Source organism: Tarenaya hassleriana, unplaced genomic scaffold (genome assembly GCF_000463585.1).
Source record: "Tarenaya hassleriana unplaced genomic scaffold, ASM46358v1 Cleome96, whole genome shotgun sequence".
NCBI classification, from domain to species: Eukaryota; Viridiplantae; Streptophyta; class Magnoliopsida; order Brassicales; family Cleomaceae; genus Tarenaya; species Tarenaya hassleriana.
Genome location: NW_010972002.1, coordinates 59,279 through 83,388, shown reverse-complemented (window position 1 = coordinate 83,388; position 24,110 = coordinate 59,279). Strand labels below are relative to the sequence as shown.

Here is a 24,110-nt window from a genome sequence, read left to right as displayed (position 1 = left end):
ATATATATATATATATATATATATCGATATGTCTATATTAACCATATACATATACATAACAAATATTATATATATATATATGAATTCGAATGTGTATATACATAAATATATATACATATATATATATATGTATATATGTATGTGTGTATGTGTGTATCTATATATATAAATATTTATATGTATAAACATTTATATATATATATATTAATGTTATATGATATCAGAAGTTTAAATTGGAGCAATTGGATGAATGTCAATTGGAACTCTAGGGTTAAGGAGGATTGAGCTTGAGCAGTGGAAGGATGGATGACCTATTGGGAAGTGAGCTTCGGAATCGGGGTTGGGATCGTAGTCGGGGTCGGGATCGGGATCGAGAATATGTTTTGAATTTTTCGTTAGAAAATTCTAACGGATTGCGGTTAGACAACGGACACCGATTTCCAACGACGAAATTTCAACGAATTTATCCGTTGAAAATGGCCATTTTTTTGTAGTTGATTAGTGATATATAATATTTTAATCAGTTCCTTGCAAAATAAATCTGTAATCATGCGAATATATATATATATATATATATATACAGAAATATAAATTATATACGTGTAAATCTGTATGTGTAAGATTAGGGTTCATGTGGATAAAGGATCATTTTAAATTTCATATAACTTCTCCAAATTGGGAAAAATCTTCGGCTGATACGACATATTGCAGAAAAAATCTAAGATGCTATCATCTTACATACCGGCCATGGTCCAAAATCCAAAGACCAGAATTTGATATTTATGAAATAGGGCGCTAATAAAAATATGTTCTAGCTTGGTCCAAAAATCAAATTTCAAGTTAATATATGCAATGAAATTCAAAGAAAAATATACGTCTAATCTTTAGAAAAATCATACAATAAATACGAAAAAACTGGAAGGTGAACGAATTGCTGACATGGAAAATAAATTTTTTCTGCATGAACTAAAAAAGACTTTTACTATACGATGACAAGAAACTGAATGATTTGCCAATTCCACATGAAATTAGGTCATCACAGGAAACCCTAACACATATAGGCAGAAAAACAAATAGCCATGAAAATACACGAAGAAACAAATTTTGATTCTGCAAAAAGCTTTATGTTCTTGTCATGTCCTATCGTATATAACCACGTTGTAATATTGCACGTATAGGATTTTCTACGGGTAACATTATTGGCTAGGGATGGTCACAAATGGAGCACCCTGAATTTTTGGGATATTTGAGATTCGTTTTCGTCTTCGCGGGTTTTCAAATATCATCTCGTTTTCGTTTTTGTGAACCTAGATACTCGTATCTCGGATGTGTGTCGTTGAATTCGATTGGCGGAGGATATCCGAATCCGTTCAAATCTTAAAAAATGTTGACTTTTATTGACTTTAGAAGTATTTTAATAATTTAATTTAAAAATATATTTAATAATTATTATAAATACATTAAAATAACAAAGATATAATATCACTTTATTCGTATCCAGGTATCCAGATATCCGAGGGTATCAATCGCCGTGCAAACAAAAACTGAACTCGAATTCGCAGTATAGATTCTTGGTTTTATTGAACTCGTTTTCGTCTTCGTTATATATATAGCGAGTATCTATATTCCAAATACTCATGACGTCGGATACCCGAAAACCCGTAGGTTATACATGAACTAAGAACAACTACTAACTTTACCTCCAAAACTTCTAATTCGGTCTTGTCATAAATTTGTTTGATTTAACAATACAAAAAACGCGCATGGACAAAATCTAATTTCATGTTTTAGTCTAAGAAAAACGAAGGCGAAATAGAGTTTTTATTGATCTCTGCATGTATGTTCATTAGACTTTAAACGAGACATTTCAAAGCTGACATTTATACATTGTCTTTACCCGTGATTTCGAAACGAGGGTTACTTGAGATCGCCGGAAACCGCGGCTTGGAACAGCGTTTGCGACTGCGGTTGCGTTTGCGGCGGCCGTTTTCGTTTCTTCTTCTCGTAGCTGATTCCTCGAGCCTTGGCCTGAGAGTCACGAACTTCCCTTAGATAGAGCCTGACCGCTCGTGCGCCGAAAGGGTTCGTCTCTGGCGAGCCACCGTTCTCCTCAAAGGCTGCCCTTAGACGACCTATGAGGGCGTCGAGGCTGCCCCATGCTTGCCGGTGCGGGCAGGCGCAGGGCGCAGGCGGGTTAGGGTGGCCATAGAACGGGCATAGTTGTGTGTGAACCTGTTGATTTGAAAGTTTCAATGATGCGTATAAGACTTAACCTTATTACATCACTGAAAGTTATGTCGGGAGAAAACTGATTGAACAAGTCATCCTATAATTGTAATAGTCAAACTCATGGATACATTCAGATCGCTAAAGATGGAGAATATTTGAAGAAACAGACCAAGAAATCAAAATTAAAATTCTGATTATCTTTTCCGATTTGACCTCGGATATGAACCCGGGAGCTTAATTAGTAGAACTCTACTTGAGATTTTCTGTATCAAGATCAAGTCAATATCTAGAGAATGAGTGGATAGAGTTTGGATTTTGCAGTAAAAAGGATTAAAAAAAAAAAGAAAAAAGAAAAGGGTCATATACAAATATATGTATATACACGTATATTTATATGTATGAGTGTAACATGTAAGCCAAGTACCTTGGTCTTGCCGAACTGGTCGAGGTACCTGAGGAACTCAAGAACATGAGCTCCGCTGCAACGGGAGAGAGAGAGCGGAGGTCGGTGGTTGCGGAGATACTGTCCGAAAGTGTTCCAATCCCTTCTCTTCTGGTTCTCGTAACGGCTCAGCTGGTTCGTCGTCGAGCCGCTTGACGACGGCGACGACGACGTAGTTGCGGTAACGACCATAGCATTTGTGTTTTGCGCAGCAGTGTTTGTTGTGCCGACAAAGCTGTGGACTGGATCCATTGATTCTTGATATCGGATTAGGGTTTTTGTATTTCTTGGATGATAATCTTGAGGAGGATTTTACTCGAGATTACGATATTAGCTCTCAGACGATAATGGATGCTCTGAGAGAGAGAGAGAGAGAGAGAGAAAGAGAGAGAGAGAGAGAGAGAGGAGGGGATTATATACTACAACATATCTATTATTTAGATCGTCTAGTATGTATGGTAACTACTAGAAGTAAAAAAAATTACTCCTAGATCCAATCTAACATGATTGCTCAATGAAATTACCCTAATGATTTTTTACAGTTAGTCTTCGATCACAATTCTGCATATTTAAGGAGCAACATACCGAGAAAATAACCTGTTTTGTCTCCTCAACCCTATCTAATAATTGTGTATGCACAAGGGTAGGCGCACGTATGCATACTTGTATATACATATGTATATACACACGTAAATTAAATATCAGTGTCATATTCTTATAAAAATATGACTGTGATTTTTCTTAATTTTGCACTCTTCATTTTGATTTAAAAAATGTATTTTGCATTATTAAGTTTTTTTTAAGAAATAAATCAGATAGTTTCATATCACTTTGATTCCGGAAAAGAAGGGAACCGACATATGACTATGAGCCTGTCCCCATCATCTTTCGTTAACCGTTGCCATTGCCATTTATGGACTTCTATAATCAATTTATTATCCCGAATTTGATATTTGTTTTTTTTTTTTTGTTAAATTTGATATTTGTTCAATTAGTTAAATAATCACAATAAAATTTAACGATATATTTAGAGAATCTGGCTCTCTCTCTCTATATGTATATTATACATATATATATAATACATATATGTCATATTCTTGTAAAGAATTTCAAGATTCAGACTTATTTGTTTACAAAACATTTTTATTTTAAAATCTTCACCATAATTCATTTTTTATTTAATCAATTTAATTTTAAAATTATATCTATTTAATTTTATATTGGGCTGAAAGAAATTATATAACGATAACCAATTATTATCACACATGTGGATAGGAATCCCGAGTGAAAATTTGTTTAGTGCCAGTCTATGATAGGATAACAGTGACCTAAACTGTACTGTATTTTTACACCACTAAAGATCACACAAAAGAATATAATATTTTAGTTTATGCTAATAAAACATTTCTTTTATGTTTTTTTAATAAGGGGGAATCAAATGTCGAAACAATCAATTAAATTATAATATATATATATATATATATAAATGTCACCTTTTTTTTCTTTTAGAGAAATTGATTGACAACACCCTGGTGGAAAATGACGAAAGTATCCCTGCCGATTGAGTTTATGACGCGACAGGTAACTTGTTGCAGAAATATAATGACAGATGGGAGAGTATATGTATGTACGTACGTACGTATGTATGTACGTACGTACGTACGTACGTACGTATGTATGTATGCATGTATGTATGTATGTATGTATGTATGTATACGTACGTATGTATGTATGTGTATGTATGTATGTATGTATGTATGTATGTATGTATGTATGTATGTATGTATGTATGTATGGAATTGTGGAGCAGTGAAGAAGAAAGGATGGGTCCATCAATGGCACTGTACGGGTTCTCTTAGTCACAGTGCAAGTAGGGTTTGTTTCCGTTTTGGCCTCTCCTCCATTCATAACAACAACAATAATAACATTAATGATGATGATGATGATGATGATGATGATGATGATGATGATGATGATGATGATGATGATGATATCTATCGTGGCAATGGCCTGATGGGCTCGATTTTATTTTTGCTAATTTTCTTCTAATCCAATCATTTGTCTTCGTCCATATGCATATCTATTATAGAGTGAAATTGGTTTTCATTGGGTTTAATATGGTGAAAACTTGAATAAAACCATGCTCTTTTATATTTGAATAACAATACAGAAAAAGAAAACAGCTCTTCCAGTTTACACAATATTGCATTTTATTTAATTAAATTAAATCATTTTACGTTGGAATATTTAATTTATGGGGGGGGGGGGGTAAAAAAGGAAATGTGGACAGATACTTAAAGAGTGATTAGTAGAAAAATTCTTCGGACAGCATCAGTTCATTAGCTTTGCCGTACTAGGTTCATCTCCACCTTTTATTATGCGTTCCTTACTTTTTTGGGACAATTTAAATTCTTTCATTACGATTCTTTTTTCCCCAAAAAAAATAAAGTCTCCTAATTTGTAACTATTAACTAAAATGAAAATCAAAGATTGCTGGATTTCGAGATTCTTTACTTGTTTTCATAATCATTTGCGATTTAACTCTTTTTTCTCTAATTAGGAGTTATGGATTCTAACCCTTCATAATATAAATTTTTTTCTAAACCTCATCATTTATAGACTATTATATATTATCGTGATTCACTCATTTATAAAAAAAGCTTTTTTCTTAATTTTAAAAAAATATAAAAAAAATCATATATACCATTAAATTCTTCTTTAATAGGTTAAATATAAAATATAATTAATATTTATTAAATTTATTAGTTTTGATTAAGAGTAAATTTGATAATTATTTTAAAAAATTGTTAAAAAAATCTAAAGAGATATCAATTTAATAACAAAAAAATATAATTTATAAAGGATCAAGTGAGGGAGTATAACGAAATACAAAAATCAGACACTATCAAGAAAGCTTTCATAAAAGTTATGGTGATTAAGATTTAAGATCCCTAAAAATCAAACTATATTAGAGAAAATTAACAAAACTGCAAGAAATACCAACCGAATAAATATCATCCTGCCATACTTACCAACCAAAATATATATATAAAAAAAAACACAAAAACATTCCAAGTTTCATGGCAATTACGGGTATTAAACATACTGAATACTGTTTCATAATTCTCGTTCGTTCCTCACCAAAACCACACATATATATAAATATATACACAGTATCATATTCACTGTCCATATTATAAACATTTTCACACATAGAGACATATTTTCAAACTCTTTTAAAACCTCCACGAGCTTTCAGCAGAGTCTGCGATTGCTGCCATTGGAGATAAGTTTCAATGGCGAACAAGATGTTACCTCGAAAAGTTTTCAGACACGATACAGTTTGATGACCTGGTTGATCTCGGCTCGACAAACCGGACAACCCCATTTCTTGGATTTGATCTCATTCAAGCAAGACATGCATCCAGCGACATGCCCGCAAGGGACACAAGCTGCTTCCGATGGCGCATCCAGACATATCGAACACGTTCCAGAGCTTCCTTCCTCGTTCTTTTCGCCAGTTGCGGGAACCGACATTACAGGGGAAAGAGATGGCACCTCGATAGGGCTTGAATCTATTGACGGGTAGTGAATGTGACCGTTCTCCCCCGCTGTTGTTATTACATCATCCACAAACGGAGGAGCTGATGGTTTAGGCTCTTCCGGAATGGTACCTTCATGTGTAGTGAAATCACTGGCTCTTGCCTCAGGAGGAGGAGGAGGAGGAGGAGGAACAGTTGATGATGAACTAGCTTCTTCACTAATGGAACAGTGATCTAAACCAGGCATCTGATTCGTTGCTGATTGAAGAGAAGCATTGATCGCCATAGCCAATTCGAGATCTTCTGAAGTCGGTGGAGCAGAAGCTGTTTGAGGGTTTCGCATAAAGGCCGGTGGATTCATCGACTGCAAAATCCAAGAATGTTTCAGAGAGATGCATCAATGGGAAAACCAATTATCAGATATACCGACAGCAGAGTACAAAAAAATCCCGGGTTTCTGTTCTGAAACATACCTGTGGAATTCCTTTGCATGCATCACAGAACCGATGAAGCTGTTCTCTGTCACCCTCATTTGCAGGTGCGAGTTTAAGACGCAATTCTGAGACAAGGAGAAGGAAGATCACATGATTCTAGTTTATAATGCAAGAAAACACATAGACATCAATCTAGAGATCTTCAGCAACAAGTTAGCAGAATTGCCTCGGCTATTATATTTTCCTCGTAAACAATTTCAGCAGCTTAGGAATGTGAACATCAGAAAAAGGGAGCCCTACATTGTCTATAAATAAGGAAATATCGTTCTAAAACTGATGGAACAAAATTTCAATCAACATCCATGAGACTATGCAATCCATCCATGTCAAAACATACAGATGCACAGGAAAGATGCGGATTCCATTTGCATAGAAGTATGAAGAAATGTACTTGTAGAGTTATCAATAATGATCACTGAAGAATCAGACTGGTTTGGTTTTGGCTCCTCCAAATTGGCTTTCCACAACTCCATCCTTGTCCGTGGCTGAGCATCCTGATCATATCAGAAACACTGCATTGGGTACCGAGCTAGAAAATCTAGGCATATGCATAGTTTGGCAGATGGAAAAATATTCTTTCTTTGGAAAGGTTCCAAGCTAAACCCTTTAAAACATCAAAGGTCAATGACCGTTTTATGTTCTTCCCGGATATTCGTAAGATTAATCGGATGCAATCATCAATCTTTAACATAGTGTGGAAGCTGCTTAAATTATTGATCTTAGAACCTGCAGACTAGCATATACAGAGAGCTCCAACTTGAAAGGCTTTGTCGGGTTTCGAGAGCCTGTTGGCAAGATAACTACCCATCTGCAAAATATAAGTTTTGAAGTTGGTTATACCCATTGCACATAACAACAAAAGAAAATATGATATCAGATATTAAAGGTGAAATTAAAACTCACACTCTTCTTGAGAGGAGCTGAGGAGCAAACACTTCGAGAAAGCCAGGGCCGTAAAATTCCCTCATCCAACCAGAATACAAGCAGATATGACTCTGCATGATCAAATTACACACAAAAAAGGATTCTATTTATGAGCATTCATATCTTTCACTGGTTGGTTACAACTTATACAGAAAAGGTGGTATAAGTATACCTCGATTGCACGTACAACATTGCTGTACCCCTTAACTCGAGCAACCTCGAGTGGTGTCTGACAATTATCATTCAAAACCAGTGGATTTGCTATGAAAATGAACAGACCAAAACTTAACAAGACACCGAAAAAAAGATACGAAGTTATCGATCATCGCATATGCAGAAAGATCCTAAAATCTTACCACTGTGTGAAAGAAGTAACTTAACGGTGTTCTCTAGACCCCTTTTTGCAGCATGGTGCAAAGGAGTTCCGGCATGACGACCTGATAAACAAGGATGAAAGAAAATCACCTCACGAACTAATCACATCACATGCCATTCACTGACTTCCGAGTAGGGTTTCTACAAACAATTTCTGAATGCAAGAATCTAGATAACCTCAGCATAATTTGGAAAATCATCTCCTCGAACCACAAGAATGTTTTTTCCCCAAAAAACATGAAACAATCTCCATTGTCATTAGGAATCTCAAACTCCCAAAAATCCCAGTGTCATATGAATCAAATTTCAGATTGAATCAGCTATTTCCACCTCAAATCCTGCCCCATATACTGTTATATGACTACATGAACACAAACAAGACATCGAATTTCGCGAACTACATCAATTCAGCAACAAAATTTCACAGAGGATCAGAGAAAGGAAAAAGGGAAGATTCTCCGACATACCAGATCGATAAGCATTAACATTGGCGCCCAATTCAATAAGAGTTTTTGTAACATCATATAACTCAGCTGACATACAGGCCAAGATCAATGGCGTTTTCCCTTCTCTATCTATCCACTGCACCCGAAACAAAATCATAATTCAGAATACAATTGGTGAAACCCTAATTTGAAGAATTCTGTAAGACCCACGGATCAAAATCGACGAAAGTTCGAGATTTTGGAGAACGAACCTCGAGGCCTGCACCGTCTCTCCGGAGGGCTTTGATCCCAGCCGCATTGCCGTAACTCACTTGTTGATAAAGCAGCTCGTCCTTCGATTGTTGTTGACCCATTTTCTCGCCGATCAAACAGAAGCGAGGAAATCCGAAGCAGGATCGAGGAAATCAAATTGAAAAACCCACACGAAAAAGGAAAATCTATAGCAGGAAAAGTTCTCGTATGGGGATTTCACGAAGAATCTCGGAGAAGGGAAACGATGACGCTCCCCGACGCGAGACCCAGAAAAGTTTTGGATTAGTGAAAATAGAAAATGAAGAGAATTATCGCAGTGGATTTTTTTTTTCCTTAGCCAGGAAGAGTTCAAGAAAGTCAAGTCAAAATTAGAGGAAAACGTAATATATTATTAGATTAAAAAAAAACACAAATTCTTAGCTTTTAAAATTAAGATTTTTTCGTGTTTTATATCTATATATATATATATATATATATATTTATTTATTTATTTACCAAACAAACTTTTTTGTCCGGAAAAATGTTTATTGTTGAAAAAAAGTTAAATAGATACGCAAGCCTGAAAAAAATCTACAAGTCCGATGTTTAGTTTGCACCTTCCATCTCATATTCAAAAAATTAAAATATAAGTTGGATTTAAAACAATTGATCTCATTTAAAATTTCATAATATATAATTCTTTTATATCGAAAAGTTGTTTTCCAATAATCATGAGAAACTCTGTGTTCAATATAAGCATTACAATATTCATAAATAGGAAACAGGATCTAGAATATCTTATTTAATTAATATAAATATGTAAAATATAAAGATGAAATCAAATCAATTATCTCTGGATATATATATAACAAGACTATAACAAATCTCAATTTAAAAAAAAAATACTCAATATAAATATTCGAAAATTCGGTTTAACAACTATAACAAATAGAAGAAGAAGAAAACAAAAGAAAATAATTATTGCAACATAATATAATAATTTCGAAACTCTAAAATATCTTTTAAAAAAAAGGGTTATTGTAGCGACCCATATCAGCCTCCTCGGTGTGACGACCAAATGCAGACCGCAAAGAAACCGAACAACACAACGACTCCGGCGGCAAGGACGATCGCGTAGAGTAGAACTTGATCCATAATGATGAACCTAATTCGAAAATCAACAACACAAAATAATTATTAAAAAATATAAAAAATTTGATCGATTATATTTTGTGTTCTTGTGTCGATTAGTATATCGGTAGAGGTATATATATAACGAGACGTTGAGCTATAATATAGAATTTTTCCAAAACCCTAGCGTATGCACATTATTGGTAAATTTACTTTTTTTTTCATTTATGTCATATTTGTGGGAGAATTTATAATGAAATTATGGAAACGACACGCCATTACACAATCTATAATTTGAAAATAATGGAACGTTTCTAGAAATCGAGAGACTTGATACTAAAATCTGGCTTTGCAAGCATTTCATTGCCATGAAAAAATTTGGAAAAATCCCATAAAGACACCCAAATTTTATAAAACAGGCAAAAAATATATATCAACTTTTTAATTTGATAAATAAATATAAATATACAAAAAAAATATCAACTCTTGAAATTAAAAATAATTTCTACGTATCGAAGATATCGTACGAGAATACGAAATTGTTTTCGAATAAAGAATGTTAAAGGTTGTTAAAATTTAGATATGGAACAATTTCAAATAATTTGAATAGAATTATCAATAGTGTAATTAAGGATTGTGTATGAAATTGCTTTCGATTTGAAGAAGTTAAGGTGTTTTTTTGTATATTTCAACATTTGGTATATTTCTTTGTCAAATTAACAATTGATATATTTTTTTAATATCTTTTGTAAAGTTCAAATATTTTTATGATATTTTTTCCAAAAAAAAAATACTATTACTTTTATTAGCCAAGAACAAAAGAAATCCAAATCTATGATCTTTTATTGTAACTCGGAGACATGCTATAACAAAAAACAAAATCAAATTTTCTAGTGAAATCTCCTAAAGTGGAGACACTAATGGCTAGAGTCTCTTTAGCTTCAACACTCTCTTGTCCTAATGATTCAGATGTTACTTGTCCCTCAAGAAACCTTTACAGGCCCTGCAATTTTAGGTCACCGCCAGTTCTAGCCAACATGTCGTACCAGGATTCCATCCCGTCATCATCCGTACTCTGAGCGAAATCGTTCAGATTACCGGCCGGACCGAACCGAATCTGTTGTGGTAATAATTCATCAAAACCCTTCACTTCAAAGCTTATTTCCGGATCCATTGAACCGAATTCTGAATTCTGACCGTTGTTGTACAATGCCTCGTCCCAGAAACTCTCGTCAATCTCTGCAACGAAATCCTCAAACGAATAACAATCTTCGATGCCGTTACCTTCCCGTGATTCGGTCTCCTTCTTGTTTTCAAATTCACTGCCCATTAGTGTTGCAGAAGAAATGTCGCTGGTCGAAGACGAACGTGAGAGCGAGCAGCTGTAAGGGTCATGTTCTGATTCGCTGGTCGAAGATTCGGGGTTGGATTTGTTAGAAATCTTCTTGTTTCCGGGTTTCAACAGTTCTGTCGGCTGGTAATCTTTGAGTCTCTTCTTCAAGTGAGTGTGCCACACGTTCTTGATCTCATTATCTGTTCTTCCGGGCAATCTTGCCGCAATTAAAGACCACCTAGAACAAACAAAAAGAAAATGCACCCAAAAGATTATTGTAATACTTCCATTAACATTTGTGTGGACCAACCTGTGTTAATACAAAGTTTAATATATGGTAGTTGGTATAAGTATAAAGGTACAGGTATATATATATGTACCTATTGCCAAGCATTCCATGCAAGTTGATAATAGTGTCTTCTTCCTCTTTGGTGAAATTTCCTCGCTTTAGATCGGGTCGAAGATAGTTCACCCATCTAAGTCTGCAACTCTTTCCGCATCTCAAGAGACCTATAAGCATATTCACGAGAAACAGAACCCTAGATTTAGGAACAATAACCATGGAGGTGAAAAGCTCGAAATCGAGATTTATCCTTCTTTTTTCTTTTACGGAAAAAAAAAACCCTAAAATATTTAAAATATATTCTCACCAGCTTGCTTTGGGAGTGCTCTCCAGTTACTATGGCCATGTTGAAGGACAAAAGAGACCAATATTTGATCTTCTTCCAGACTCCATGGCCCTTTCTTCATCCCCGTCTTCTCACAACATGGAGCTCTGCCCATCTCCCTCTCTCTCTCTGTCAATTTTCTTGGATAAGAGAAGAGATGATGATGGTGATGATGATGTGATAAAGATGAGAGCTTGAAGAGCAGAGCATATAGGAATGATAAAGGTGTGGGTATTTATACTGAGAGAAGTCAAAAAAGCATGTGGGATAATTCCAACACTCGGACATATCGGCCTGTCGGCTTCGTGTAGAGAGAGAGAGAGAGAGAGAGAGAGAGAGAGAGAGAGATTTGTTTCTTGGGTTATTATAATTTATATCGGCCATCGTCGTAAAGAAAGTAAAGAATTTTTAATTCCATGTAAAAAAAAGATGTTTCACACTCCATCTTTCATTTAAATATTATATGTGAAAGTTGTGAGGGAGAATAAGTCACCGGGCAACACACGAGGCAGGGCACGAGCACGTTCGAAACGGACAACATCGCGTCGACTACATTTGAAAATATTGCTTTTTATGATTTTATATATTAATTATAATCATCATTTCGTCATGTTTCTTTATTGGTAAATTGCAATTTATGGTTTTTTATATCATCCAATATGTTCTTATGCATTAAAAGTCTCAAAATATTTAGATTTTATGTCTCGCATAGGGCGGCCACGAATGACTTTTTGTAGTAATATAATATCATACCATATCATTAATCTTTTTTACCCATTTCGAGCAATTTCATGTATATATACACACGCACACGCACGGGATGATGATAATATATGCAAACGAAATGCATATATCAAGACGCCAAATTGTTTGAAACACACATAATAAATAACAATAATAACAATTTTCATAAAATAACGTTTTGTCTTTTTAATCATTGAAAATTGTGGAAATATCATTTTGTTGGATTTTTTCATATACGCCTTCTAATAAATTCATAAAATATCTCATCTATCCATATTTAACGCATGTCTTTTTTGTCATTGAAAATTGAGCAGTTTTTTTTTATTTTAAACGACGAAATTATGATTGTATTTTGAAAATGAAAGAACACGTGTTCTGTGACTAGTAAATGCATTCTCCCATATGTGAATATATTCTTTTTTTTATGAAATATAAATTGTATAAATAAAAAAACTTATGAATATTTTTTACATACCACTAGTAAAAAAAATGGATTTTTTTTTATATAGGTTGGAATATATATATACTGACGAAAGAAACATATTGGTTGATTTAAAAAATAAATTGACGTAATTATAAAGAACTAAGTTGAAATAAATCAATTATAATATAATTTTAAGCTGAACAAGCCAGATATTTTAGAATATTTCAAATGGTATGAACATATGCTATCAGTTCAGTAATTTTACAAGTCCAAATTCATTTTATTGACCAACAAAAGACAATTTACATCATCATTGGGCATCATAAGAATTTTATAACATTGTTTTCCACTATGACATATTTTATTAATCTATTATTATTATTCTTGTTGTTGTTATTATTTATTGCATTATGACTTAATATATTCATATAAGATTAACTTTACTTTTCAAACCTCCAATTGCTCAAACAGTTACAGTGACGAATCCTTGGTACCTGGTAGGAGATTTCCACGTTTGCTTCGAACAAGCAAGAGATACACACATTGGGTTCCCTTTTGATATAATAATGTATCCATAAGATAAATTTTTATTTGATTGTGGAAATATAAATGATCCACGCGTATATGGCTGCTACACAATCAACTAATAATAAGCTATAGTTTAACTAATCAATCGATATTAAATATAGTTTTATCGATTTTATGATGAATCATCTTTTATAAAACAAAATTTAACTATAGGTCATGGAATAATTTGATAAATAAATGGTTTATAGAATCCGAAAGCTAAAATATTGTGTATATATATAATATATTGTGAATTATATTCAAATATTCCTTTTAAAAAGTTTATTACTTCAAAATTGATGTAGTCCTTGAGGGAATGGTTCATGCATGTTACGTATTTCTCATTACCAACTAAAGCAAATATTGAAAAAGGGGAACTTACCTGTTTGGCTGTTTCATTTTTATATATTAGTTTTATTTATTTTATATAGTGTTTTCTCGTTTGGGCCCTTAATGGGCTTTCATTGGAATCGCGGTATTCGTTTATTTTATAGCGCTTTCTATTTTGGGCCGTGAATGGGCTTTCGATGTAATCGGTAGTAATGTATCCATAAGATAAATAGACATTGTATTACTATAATAGTATAATTCGTTTAAAACTCAAAATATACATCAGGAACAAAAAAAATCTCTCAAATATTTGGAAAGCGTAGATTCTGAAAATGGAAATTGCATTTTCCTTAATGTCATTTTCCATTTATTTTGAAAATTGCATGGAATGGCTCTAACATTAATAAATATCTCAATTCTAGAAACATTACAAATTTTATCAATCGTAAATCATGATATGGCATGTTAATTACATAAATTTCATATTAGATTCTTGAACATATATGTTATCTGTGAAAAAAAGTAAATTTACCAATATTATGTATAATTTAGGATTTTGGAAAATTTCTATATTAGGGTTTAACAGGCAAAATATCCAAAATATTATCTTTATGCTAAAACTACTTCTACATCTACCCTTCTCCAGTTGTGACTTTGTGATCAGAATAATTATATAGTCATATGATGGTCACATTGGTAACAACGTTAGATTTTTTATGATTTTATCAAATGATTAGTGTGATATGTAAGGTGTGATCATGATGATCTAATGAATTTAACTTGAAAAAAAAAACATTTTTGGTCGAAAATCGTGTTTGTAAATATTATTTAATTTTTTATGACGGAGGAAAATATCAAATGTCGTTCCAAACAATAATGAACTACATTTGTTTTTGTGTTTCGCCGCTGAATGTAGACCATAATTTATGTCCGATATCACTTTTATTTATTTTTGTATTATTATTTGTTTCTTTTGCAACTGACAATTTTTTTTAATAACGAGAAGTGACCCAATTCATTTAACCAATCTTGACAAGCCATCAAATCGACGTCAACATTTTTAACTATAGGTCATGGAATAATTTGATAAATAAATGGTTTATAGAATCCGAAAGCTAAAATATTGTGTATATATATAATATATTGTGAATTATATTCAAATATTCCTTTTAAAAAGTTTATTACTTCAAAATTGATGTAGTCCTTGAGGGAATGGTTCATGCATGTTACGTATTTCTCATTACCAACTAAAGCAAATATTGAAAAAGGGGAACTTACCTGTTTGGCTGTTTCATTTTTATATATTAGTTTTATTTATTTTATATAGTGTTTTCTCGTTTGGGCCCTTAATGGGCTTTCATTGGAATCGCGGTATTCGTTTATTTTATAGCGCTTTCTATTTTGGGCCGTGAATGGGCTTTCGATGTAATCGGTAGTAATGTATCCATAAGATAAATAGACATTGTATTACTATAATAGTATAATTCGTTTAAAACTCAAAATATACATCAGGAACAAAAAAAATCTCTCAAATATTTGGAAAGCGTAGATTCTGAAAATGGAAATTGCATTTTCCTTAATGTCATTTTCCATTTATTTTGAAAATTGCATGGAATGGCTCTAACATTAATAAATATCTCAATTCTAGAAACATTACAAATTTTATCAATCGTAAATCATGATATGGCATGTTAATTACATAAATTTCATATTAGATTCTTGAACATATATGTTATCTGTGAAAAAAAGTAAATTTACCAATATTATGTATAATTTAGGATTTTGGAAAATTTCTATATTAGGGTTTAACAGGCAAAATATCCAAAATATTATCTTTATGCTAAAACTACTTCTACATCTACCCTTCTCCAGTTGTGACTTTGTGATCAGAATAATTATATAGTCATATGATGGTCACATTGGTAACAACGTTAGATTTTTTATGATTTTATCAAATGATTAGTGTGATATGTAAGGTGTGATCATGATGATCTAATGAATTTAACTTGAAAAAAAAAACATTTTTGGTCGAAAATCGTGTTTGTAAATATTATTTAATTTTTTATGACGGAGGAAAATATCAAATGTCGTTCCAAACAATAATGAACTACATTTGTTTTTGTGTTTCGCCGCTGAATGTAGACCATAATTTATGTCCGATATCACTTTTATTTATTTTTGTATTATTATTTGTTTCTTTTGCAACTGACAATTTTTTTTAATAACGAGAAGTGACCCAATTCATTTAACCAATCTTGACAAGCCATCAAATCGACGTCAACATTTATTTTTATGTTACTATACCATTCCATATTGCATTATATATATATATATAATAATATATATATATATATATATCAGTTATTTGACCCAAAAGCTAAGAACAATTTCGCCTCCTTTTCTTTGTTTTTTTCCCTTGCCACTTGCCAAAATTTAAAAACACGTGTCTAATTCGAATTTGGAAAGTTATTTTTTAATGCTTATGTGATGTTTTTCGTAAATGTTATGGAGTGACCCCTCCACGTGGAATATCTTATAATGATTCTCAATTACAGAATTCAATCTTTCTAACAGAATAAACGTATGATGTATTAACGTAGGTGAGTAAATAAAGAAAAATCATGTCGAACAATTACCGTGTGTGGTGTTTATGTGAATTATTTTCGATAATAAAATAGCGTGACAAAAAATATATAAATAAATATAGAGAAGGTAGGATAAAATTCTAGAAGGTTGTCAACTGTTAAAAGCTTTTTGGTTTGAAATTGGAATTTGGAATAAGAGCAGAGACCTTGAAAATAAAGATTTGAATGTTATAACCGATAGAGAATTAGAAATTTATTTGAATCGATTGTATCCATGAAAGTCTTAATCATGGTTACTAGTATTGGAATAACATCGGGAATAATATAATATCATATCCTAAAAAATCAACTTGAAAATGGGTTTAATTTCCATTCTCATACCTTGACAAGGTACACGCATGAACAAATCAAATCACGTTTTTCATTTGACTTTGGCATTTCCTTGATTTCTTCGAATTATATTTTTGGATAAGCGCCAGCGTCACGTGACGGTCCATCTCTAGTCTACGAATACATAACATAACATCGTACTTTTGTATCCTTTTTTGAAAGAAAAAAAAATATTACGACGTATATATTTCGATCTAAATTGTTTTTACCAGTCTCCTTCTCTAACTATATTACAAAAAAAAAAAAAACGATCTACTTCGACCCAAAGATGAAAACTGCATACACGAATATTCCACTCGGTTACAATTAAAATTAATCACAAATGTAGCCCCGTATTTTCTCAAACATTTCACCAAGGCCCAATACTTTCAGAAGATCTCAATAGCTCCTCCAGATACTTTTCACCCAAATCCTCAAACACAACCACATTATCAACCCTAACTCCCCTCCGGTGATCGGAATCGGCATCTTTTCCCTTCCGGCTCATCGTTTTCCGTCGTATAGAGTGCTTCCTCTTCAACACCACGACCGGAGAACAGCCTTCCTCGTGGCTACACTCCATGTCCTTCAGCGATTCTTGAACTCTCTCCACGGGGAAATTCAATATCGCCGAAGACCCTCTCGTCGAAAAAGCGGCTTGGTCGTAAGCCAAAGCCGCATCTTCCGCACTGTCGAACGTTCCGAGCCAAACCCTGATCCCGTTTCGAGTCGAGTCCCTTATCTCGGCGGCGAATTTGCCCCACGGACGACGTCTAACGCCTCTATATGACTTCTCTTGATCTTTTCTTGAGATTTTAGTCTCTTCTTCGATGGAGGAAGAGACCTCCTCGAGCTTGATTTGGGCTGAACCGTTTGCTGGATAAGGCCGTAAAGAAGCATTTCCTCTGAGTCGTTCTCGTTGAAAGGGAGAGAGTATTCGTTGAAAGAATATGGAGAGGAAGAGAAAGATTCCGTCGAGGATTCGAGGGAATATTCCGGCGAGAAGCCGGAGATCGGTGGCTGGAGAAAAGATGGATACATGTGTTTTTTTTCCTCTGTTTCGTTAAGACGTTTCGTGTGCTCGATGACGTCTATATAGAGAGAGACAGAGAAGGCATGCGTCAGTAAATGTCCGAAAAGGACACGAGTTTACCCGCACGTGAGAAAATGGTTGTAAGGGTTGAATGATAAATTTCAGATAAATCTTTAAAAAGGAATGAAATAAATCAGGACATTTAATCTTTTTTTTTTAGGTTAGATACCACTCCACAACTCTTCTACTTCGCCGAAGGTTCGAATAAAGACAATCTTCATTTTAAAATAACTTTTTAAGTATTTAATTATTCTCTATCGTAAAACACAAAATATCAGTAGCGACCCATTTTTAAAGGTTTTTTTCTTTTTGTAATTAGACGAAATTGTCCCATTTGATACGTACAAAGTATAGCCAATAAAATGCCCTTTTACCCAAAAAACTAAAAAAAGTATAGACAATCTATAACTTAATTCTATGGTGTTGATATTCATCTAAGCTTTAATTAAATGCGAAAAAATATAACATTTTCTCGCGCATGCACTATTGAATTCGCATTATATGCATCATGTTTTCCCCTCCCAATGGACGGACCGCGGTCCGTGGATATTTCAGATACAATGGTCTCGGGCCTCTCGGCACACGTGTAGCGAATGTTTCAAGGGCGTGATTTTTGAACGGTCAAAACCAACCACATACTTGATTTGTTTGTGTTTATGTCGAAATGTAATTATTTTCATTTTGTTAAATTGTCAATTAGGTGTCTAATTTATATCTTATCTCAATCATACAATAACTATATTGTTAATATATTATTGTTTTTGTAAGAAATGTTTGTCGTAATTTTAATAATATCCGTTGCAAAAGAAAAAAATTTAGACAATTATTCTTCACATAATAGAATGTATGCCAATAATATATGTGAATTTCCCTTGTAACAACCATGTACGTTCTCCCTATCAAGATTTAGTTATTTATGTTATAATCACCATTTCGATTTACTACGGTAAAGAAAAACGGAGCCATGAATGCCGGGAGACCCGCATAAGGGCAATGATCCACGTGTCAGCCAATCATATAGATGCCAAGTCAGCATTGCTGACGTCAGATTAAGACATCGGTTTCTTTGGATCTTCTGCTTGTTCTGTTTGTCAAAGCTTCCGGTCTTCATCATACAGCTAGAACTGTCATTTTGGTTATATACGAAATTAAAGACGAAGAATTATTTTGTTCTTTATTTTTTTATTATTTTTTAATGGAAAACAACCTGATAAATAATCAAAAGCGGGATATATAAATATTTATTGTTAAATTAATTATTCATAACCTACGAAAATTATATATGACTTTTGATTGTAAGGAATGCATGAGAACTAGCTTTAATATATTTTGGGTTAATCCCATATTCCCCCACAATTTTTCGAAAAAGTTCCAATTTTCTACACCAATTTTTAATTTGATATAAAACTACACCGTATTTCAAATATTTCCAAATTTCCACACAAAATCTTAAAATGTGTTACAATTTCCCCCAAATTCGTAAATGACGTTAGGTTCCGTCAATTTTGATGCTGACGTGGCATGCCACGTCATACAGATTTTGTCAAATCATCATATTTCGCCACATCATCCTGCCACATCAGAAAATAAGTATAAAATAAAATAAAATAAAAAATTTCCATATTTTTTTAAAAAACTAATAAAATGAAATATTTTTTTAAAAGACATTTAAAAAATTACATAATTTTAAAATTTATTTTTTAAAAATAAAATAAAAAATTACATATTACATATATATATCTATACACGTGTTATCCCCAATATTTAGTTTCTAGAAATATCCCCAATATTTCAATTATAACACGTGTTATGGCACGTCACTTCCATAAAATAGTGAATTTGCCAATAATATGTATAAGTTAGAGTTTTGAAAACTTTTTATGTCAGGATTTAAATTTCATAGTAATAAACTCTAATCGATATAAAATATAGCTTGGTTTATCATGATCGGGGCGGCGGGACCCACATAATGATATCTATCCACGCGTCAGCCAAACAGAGGGTCTCCAGGTCAGCATTGCTGACGTCAGATAGTGATCTCAAATCCTTTGGATTTCGTGTCCTGGCTTGTTCTGTTTGTCAAATCTTGTGGTCGCTCGTTATACAGTTAGAAAATGTAATATTCGGTTATACACGAAATTAAAGACGAAGAAATATTTTGTTCTTTATTTTTTCCATCTTTTTTTGAAGGAAAACATTTTTAATTGATTATCTGGTAGGGAAAAATAATCGGACGACAATTTTTTTTTGTTACATACTATAGTTTATTGAAAAACTAAAAACATAGTATAAATAAATAAAGCACGATATAGCTCCTAAATATCAAGCATACTATAAGTCTACAATTACGTTAATTTTTAATATATAAAACGTGTCAAGCATATTAACTTAACGAGAGTTTATAAAAACACCCAAAATACCTTAAGAAAGAGAAAGAGAGAAGCGTGTGAATATATATATATATATAATTTATCTAATTATATTCAATGGGTTTTTATATTAATTTATTTTAAATATACTCATTTTATTATTCCATTTGAATTTTTTTTATAATTACGATTTGCTTAGATAATAACCCGAAATATTCCAAAAAAAAGTATGCACATATACACAATGAGAAATCAAGTATTTGGGTAAGAAGAAAAATAACATGATAAATGTGAAAATGATTATGCCAAAAATAAAAAATAACAACTCACCAACTCGACCCCTGCATACATACTCTACTTACGCAGTTCTATTTTATCGACATCATATCACTATAATTATATTTGTTTGTATTATTTCTTTTTTTTTGTATATTGAGAATTATGGAGAGTTATAAAGAGTTAGAGTTATCTATTATGAAATTATATTTCATAACTCTCCATAATTCCCAATATTTTATTACACTACACACATACTATATATATGGATATGATTTTTAAATAAGATGGTTGGTTATAAGGGGTCAAGGATACATGCCCCCTTGAACCAAATAATATCAATCAAAGCTATCAAATCAATTAGAAAAATAATGGCTTTATCTGCTTTGAAAGTCCTTCACAAAACCATGGATGCCAAATCTTTTGATGTTAACTAATTAAATTAATTAAAAGAAATGGTAAAAAAACTAACTATACGTAAAATATTTGAGAAGTTGAGATATTTTTTAGAGATTTTTTCATATTTTAATATATTGTTACACACTCGTCTTAGTCCCGGTGAGTAGAAAAGAAGACAAAGAAGCAGTCCAAAACTTTGAATCTAAACACAAACAAAGGACCAAAAAGATCACCTCGTTCAAGCTAATAAGGAATCAAATTATTACATATTATTTATTTTTTTATAAATGAAAGTGTTGCGATATAAAATTCGACACGTGGTCAAATTAATCGTAAGACTTGTTCTTGGCCTATAGTTATATACACAATAATAATAGTCATGACATATCCACATAAAAGTTGGTCTTACGTGAATTATGAATTATGATATTACGCCGACGGGATACAATTGGTAATTTATTTTTCATAATTACGCCATTAAACAAACACTGTTAATTCTAATGGCACAATTGGGGCAAACCACTATCATATATGTATCCCGTGCCAAAACAATGTCTACACACACAATATTATATATATATATATATATATATATATATAAAAGAGAGAGAAATATAGTCCACTCAAATAAAATAATGCAATTGAGTAAAATCATTTGACTAAGGGTGTTAGGCGTAAGGCGAAAGCTACACATTCATCGTACGTAGTCGTGTATATTATTTGAGTTTGCTATCAATTACAGGTTTTAAAAAAATGTTCAAAATTAAAATCAGAAAGAAACACACTTATGTTAATTTCTCCGTAAAAATATAGGTTATTCAACGGCCAATTTTTATAAAAATACCAAAATTTATCTAAATATACCATATAAATACTCTGATTTCTAAATTATCAAATAAATACTCCACTTTGATCAATTTGTACAAAATAGATACCAATTTACTATCTATTTAATAAAATTGACGGTATTTTCGATTAACACCGTCATCAATTTTGGTATCTATATATTACAAATTGATCAAATTGAAATATTTATTTAGTAATTTCGAAATTGAAATATTTATGGTATATTTAAATAAATTTTGGTATGTTTATAAAATTTCCCCTTTAGAAATATACTGAAATCGAATCAAGATGGATCATGCATGATGAGTACAAAATAAAATTATGAATTTCACAAAAGAAAATACAATTATATATATATATATATAAAAAAAAGGAAACGACTTTCAATTTTGGGTGAAGCGTCTCTTGACCGTGGGGGACCCACTCCTCACGTGCCCATTGCACCAACCTTTTACTCTTTTTTTTTCTTCCTTCGTGGTCCCTATCGATATCACGGTCCAATTTCAAAGGACCACATTAAAAATCACTGATACGTCGTCGTTTGGGCATCTATTATTTTTGTTAATAGACCAACTTAATATTAGGGCCCATAGTACAGGCGCAATTAGGTAGGTCCATTATTTTTAAAAAATTTTAAATTTAAATGAATTTAATAGTTTACAATTAATATTTATTTATATAATATTTAATAAATAATTAAAATCATTTTTTACCGTCCAGTCTTAGCGCTTCAAAATTATGTAAATGATTCAAATTATATTTTTCTTTTTAAATTATAATTGTTCATATTAATATTTTAATATAATTCATAATAAAATGGCATTTCTATAATTTTAAATTTAAATTAATATTTTTGCAATAAAATATAATTTTATTTATTTTTCTCGGGGCTGTCTCTGTTCACATATACATATATATATATATAGTGAATAATTTATCAAAAAAATTAATGATAAAATTATGTAATGGATAAAATGGCCTAAGAAAAGTCAGACCAATTCATTTAATTGTGATAAAATTATTTATATTTTGAGAAAATCAAATAAAAAAAATTGTCATCAAATAGAAATTAACCAGATTGGGCCAGCCCAATATTTTGGGCATCTAAATTAACAACTAACCAATCTTGGACCACTGGATTTTGAGGCCAATGGGCCCACATTTAGAGCATTGTTTACGTTTTTTATTCGCTCTCTAACGCGTGTGTTGTTGTAATAAAAAGTAATAATAAAACACACCTTAACAAGTTTTAAAATAATAGATTATATTATTATTAGACAGTGTATCTCGTTTTATTCGGAAAATGATTAAAATGAAAAAGAAAATTATCCATAATTCTTGAAATGATATAAAAAAAAAACATCTGATGATCTTTTTTAACACTTTTGAGTTCCAGATAATATGGGACTGATGTTATTCATTGAATGATCTATAGTTCTTAGTTTGGAACTGCTTCTGACACTTGATCCTGTCTGAATTCCGATTCATTCAACTGCTCGTTCAATCTTCTCTGAATTCTGTCATGTTCTTTCCCCCATAGAAGAAGATACAGTCCTACTATCACGACCACCGCTCCTACCACACTGTAATATTTTTAAAAAATTTACAATAGTATTACGTATTATTTAAATCTTACCTATAATAATCAACGTCTAGTAGATTGATCGTCAGAGACATATAACATGCAAAGCATACCAGTGAGGAATCGAGTTCATGCAGGAGATCAAGATCTGAGATATGTTTTTTTTACCTGCCGAGGTAAAGCTTCTCGCCAAGAACAAAGTAAGCGAGAACTGCGACAAGAACTGTCGAAAGCGGGTTGAACATCGTACTTACCTATAATAATCAACGTCTAGTAGATTGATCGTCAGAGACATATAACATGCAAAGCATACCAGTGAGGAATCGAGTTCATGCAGGAGATCAAGATCTGAGATATGTTTTTTTTACCTGCCGAGGTAAAGCTTCTCGCCAAGAACAAAGTAAGCGAGAACTGCGACAAGAACTGTCGAAAGCGGGTTGAACATCGTAACGAAGACCGGCCCTTTCCGTTCCGTACACCATAGCTGAGCAAATACGACGAAACCCGAAACTGCTACTCCCTTTTTACCACCGGTAAAAGAAAAAAAAAACCGTTATTTATTTACCGTTGAGTTCAATGAAGAAGAAGAAGAAGATGAAGATGATGAGGCTTTCCTCACTCCGTATACGGTGGACCATAAATCGACATTGAGTCGGAGCTTCCAAGCATCTGGTCGAGGCACGATCATGGCAGTGAAGATGGCGGACTGAA

General features: G+C 32.5%; 5 protein-coding genes across 5 annotated transcripts in view; all 5 read right to left on the bottom strand.

Moving 5' to 3' along the window:
* Nucleotides 1-1,803: 1,803 nt before the first annotated feature.
* Nucleotides 1,804-3,066, bottom strand: LOC104804755 (protein LIGHT-DEPENDENT SHORT HYPOCOTYLS 4-like). Its single transcript, XM_010529100.2, has 2 exons — nt 2,654-3,066; nt 1,804-2,232 (listed from the first exon to the last, which is right to left on the bottom strand). The coding sequence occupies exons 1-2, from the start codon at nt 2,921-2,923 to the stop codon at nt 1,918-1,920; spliced, it is 585 nt and encodes a 194-aa protein (XP_010527402.1). The 5' UTR covers nt 2,924-3,066; the 3' UTR covers nt 1,804-1,917.
* Nucleotides 3,067-5,739: 2,673 nt separating this feature from the next.
* On the bottom strand, nt 5,740-9,016 carry LOC104804754 (putative E3 ubiquitin-protein ligase XBAT35). The gene is made up of 9 exons (XM_010529099.2): nt 8,704-9,016; nt 8,474-8,588; nt 7,988-8,068; nt 7,804-7,892; nt 7,611-7,702; nt 7,434-7,515; nt 7,099-7,201; nt 6,687-6,772; nt 5,740-6,577 (listed from the first exon to the last, which is right to left on the bottom strand). Exons 1-9 carry the CDS (start codon nt 8,803-8,805, stop codon nt 5,999-6,001), a joined length of 1,329 nt encoding a protein of 442 aa, XP_010527401.1. The 5' UTR covers nt 8,806-9,016; the 3' UTR covers nt 5,740-5,998.
* Nucleotides 9,017-10,682: 1,666 nt separating this feature from the next.
* On the bottom strand, nt 10,683-11,930 carry LOC104804753 (myb-related protein Myb4-like). Its single transcript, XM_010529098.1, has 3 exons — nt 11,798-11,930; nt 11,528-11,657; nt 10,683-11,385 (listed from the first exon to the last, which is right to left on the bottom strand). The coding sequence occupies exons 1-3, from the start codon at nt 11,928-11,930 to the stop codon at nt 10,809-10,811; spliced, it is 840 nt and encodes a 279-aa protein (XP_010527400.1). The 3' UTR covers nt 10,683-10,808.
* A 5,181-nt stretch (nt 11,931-17,111) lies between these two features.
* Nucleotides 17,112-17,910, bottom strand: LOC104804752 (ethylene-responsive transcription factor 1B-like). The gene is given in 2 exon segments (XM_010529097.2): nt 17,112-17,696; nt 17,699-17,910. Coding segments are annotated over 2 exon segments (669 nt in total). The 5' UTR covers nt 17,876-17,910; the 3' UTR covers nt 17,112-17,204.
* A 5,251-nt stretch (nt 17,911-23,161) lies between these two features.
* LOC104804751 (WAT1-related protein At5g07050-like) overlaps nt 23,162-24,110 on the bottom strand; it is a 2,283-nt gene continuing 1,334 nt past the window's right edge. Inside the window, exons 5-7 of the mRNA XM_010529096.2 lie at nt 24,019-24,110; nt 23,768-23,919; nt 23,162-23,400 (exon numbers count right to left, since the gene is read on the bottom strand). The exon at nt 24,019-24,110 is cut by the window's right edge and continues 1 nt beyond it. Coding sequence (XP_010527398.1) covers nt 23,256-23,400; nt 23,768-23,919; nt 24,019-24,110 — 389 coding nt within the window. The 3' untranslated portion in view covers nt 23,162-23,255. The remainder of the gene's footprint in view (nt 23,401-23,767; nt 23,920-24,018) is intronic.

Bases quoted from the DNA above. Each gene is read 5' to 3' on its own strand.
- LOC104804755 (XM_010529100.2), bottom strand. From the start codon at position 2,923: ATGGATCCAGTCCACAGCTTTGTCGGCACAACAAACACTGCTGCGCAA. The intron at 2,233-2,653 runs GTACTTGGCTTA...TCAAATCAACAG, and splicing joins ACCAGTTCGGCAAGACCAAG to GTTCACACACAACTATGCCC.
- LOC104804754 (XM_010529099.2), bottom strand. From the start codon at position 8,805: ATGGGTCAACAACAATCGAAGGACGAGCTGCTTTATCAACAAGTGAGT. The intron at 8,069-8,473 runs GTATGTCGGAGA...CTTGTTTATCAG, and splicing joins TGTTAATGCTTATCGATCTG to GTCGTCATGCCGGAACTCCT. The intron at 7,703-7,803 runs GTATACTTATAC...TTGATCATGCAG, and splicing joins ATGTTGTACGTGCAATCGAG to AGTCATATCTGCTTGTATTC.
- LOC104804753 (XM_010529098.1), bottom strand. From the start codon at position 11,930: ATGGGCAGAGCTCCATGTTGTGAGAAGACGGGGATGAAGAAAGGGCCA. The intron at 11,658-11,797 runs GTGAGAATATAT...ATATGCTTATAG, and splicing joins AGCACTCCCAAAGCAAGCTG to GTCTCTTGAGATGCGGAAAG. The intron at 11,386-11,527 runs GTACATATATAT...TGTTTGTTCTAG, and splicing joins CATGGAATGCTTGGCAATAG to GTGGTCTTTAATTGCGGCAA.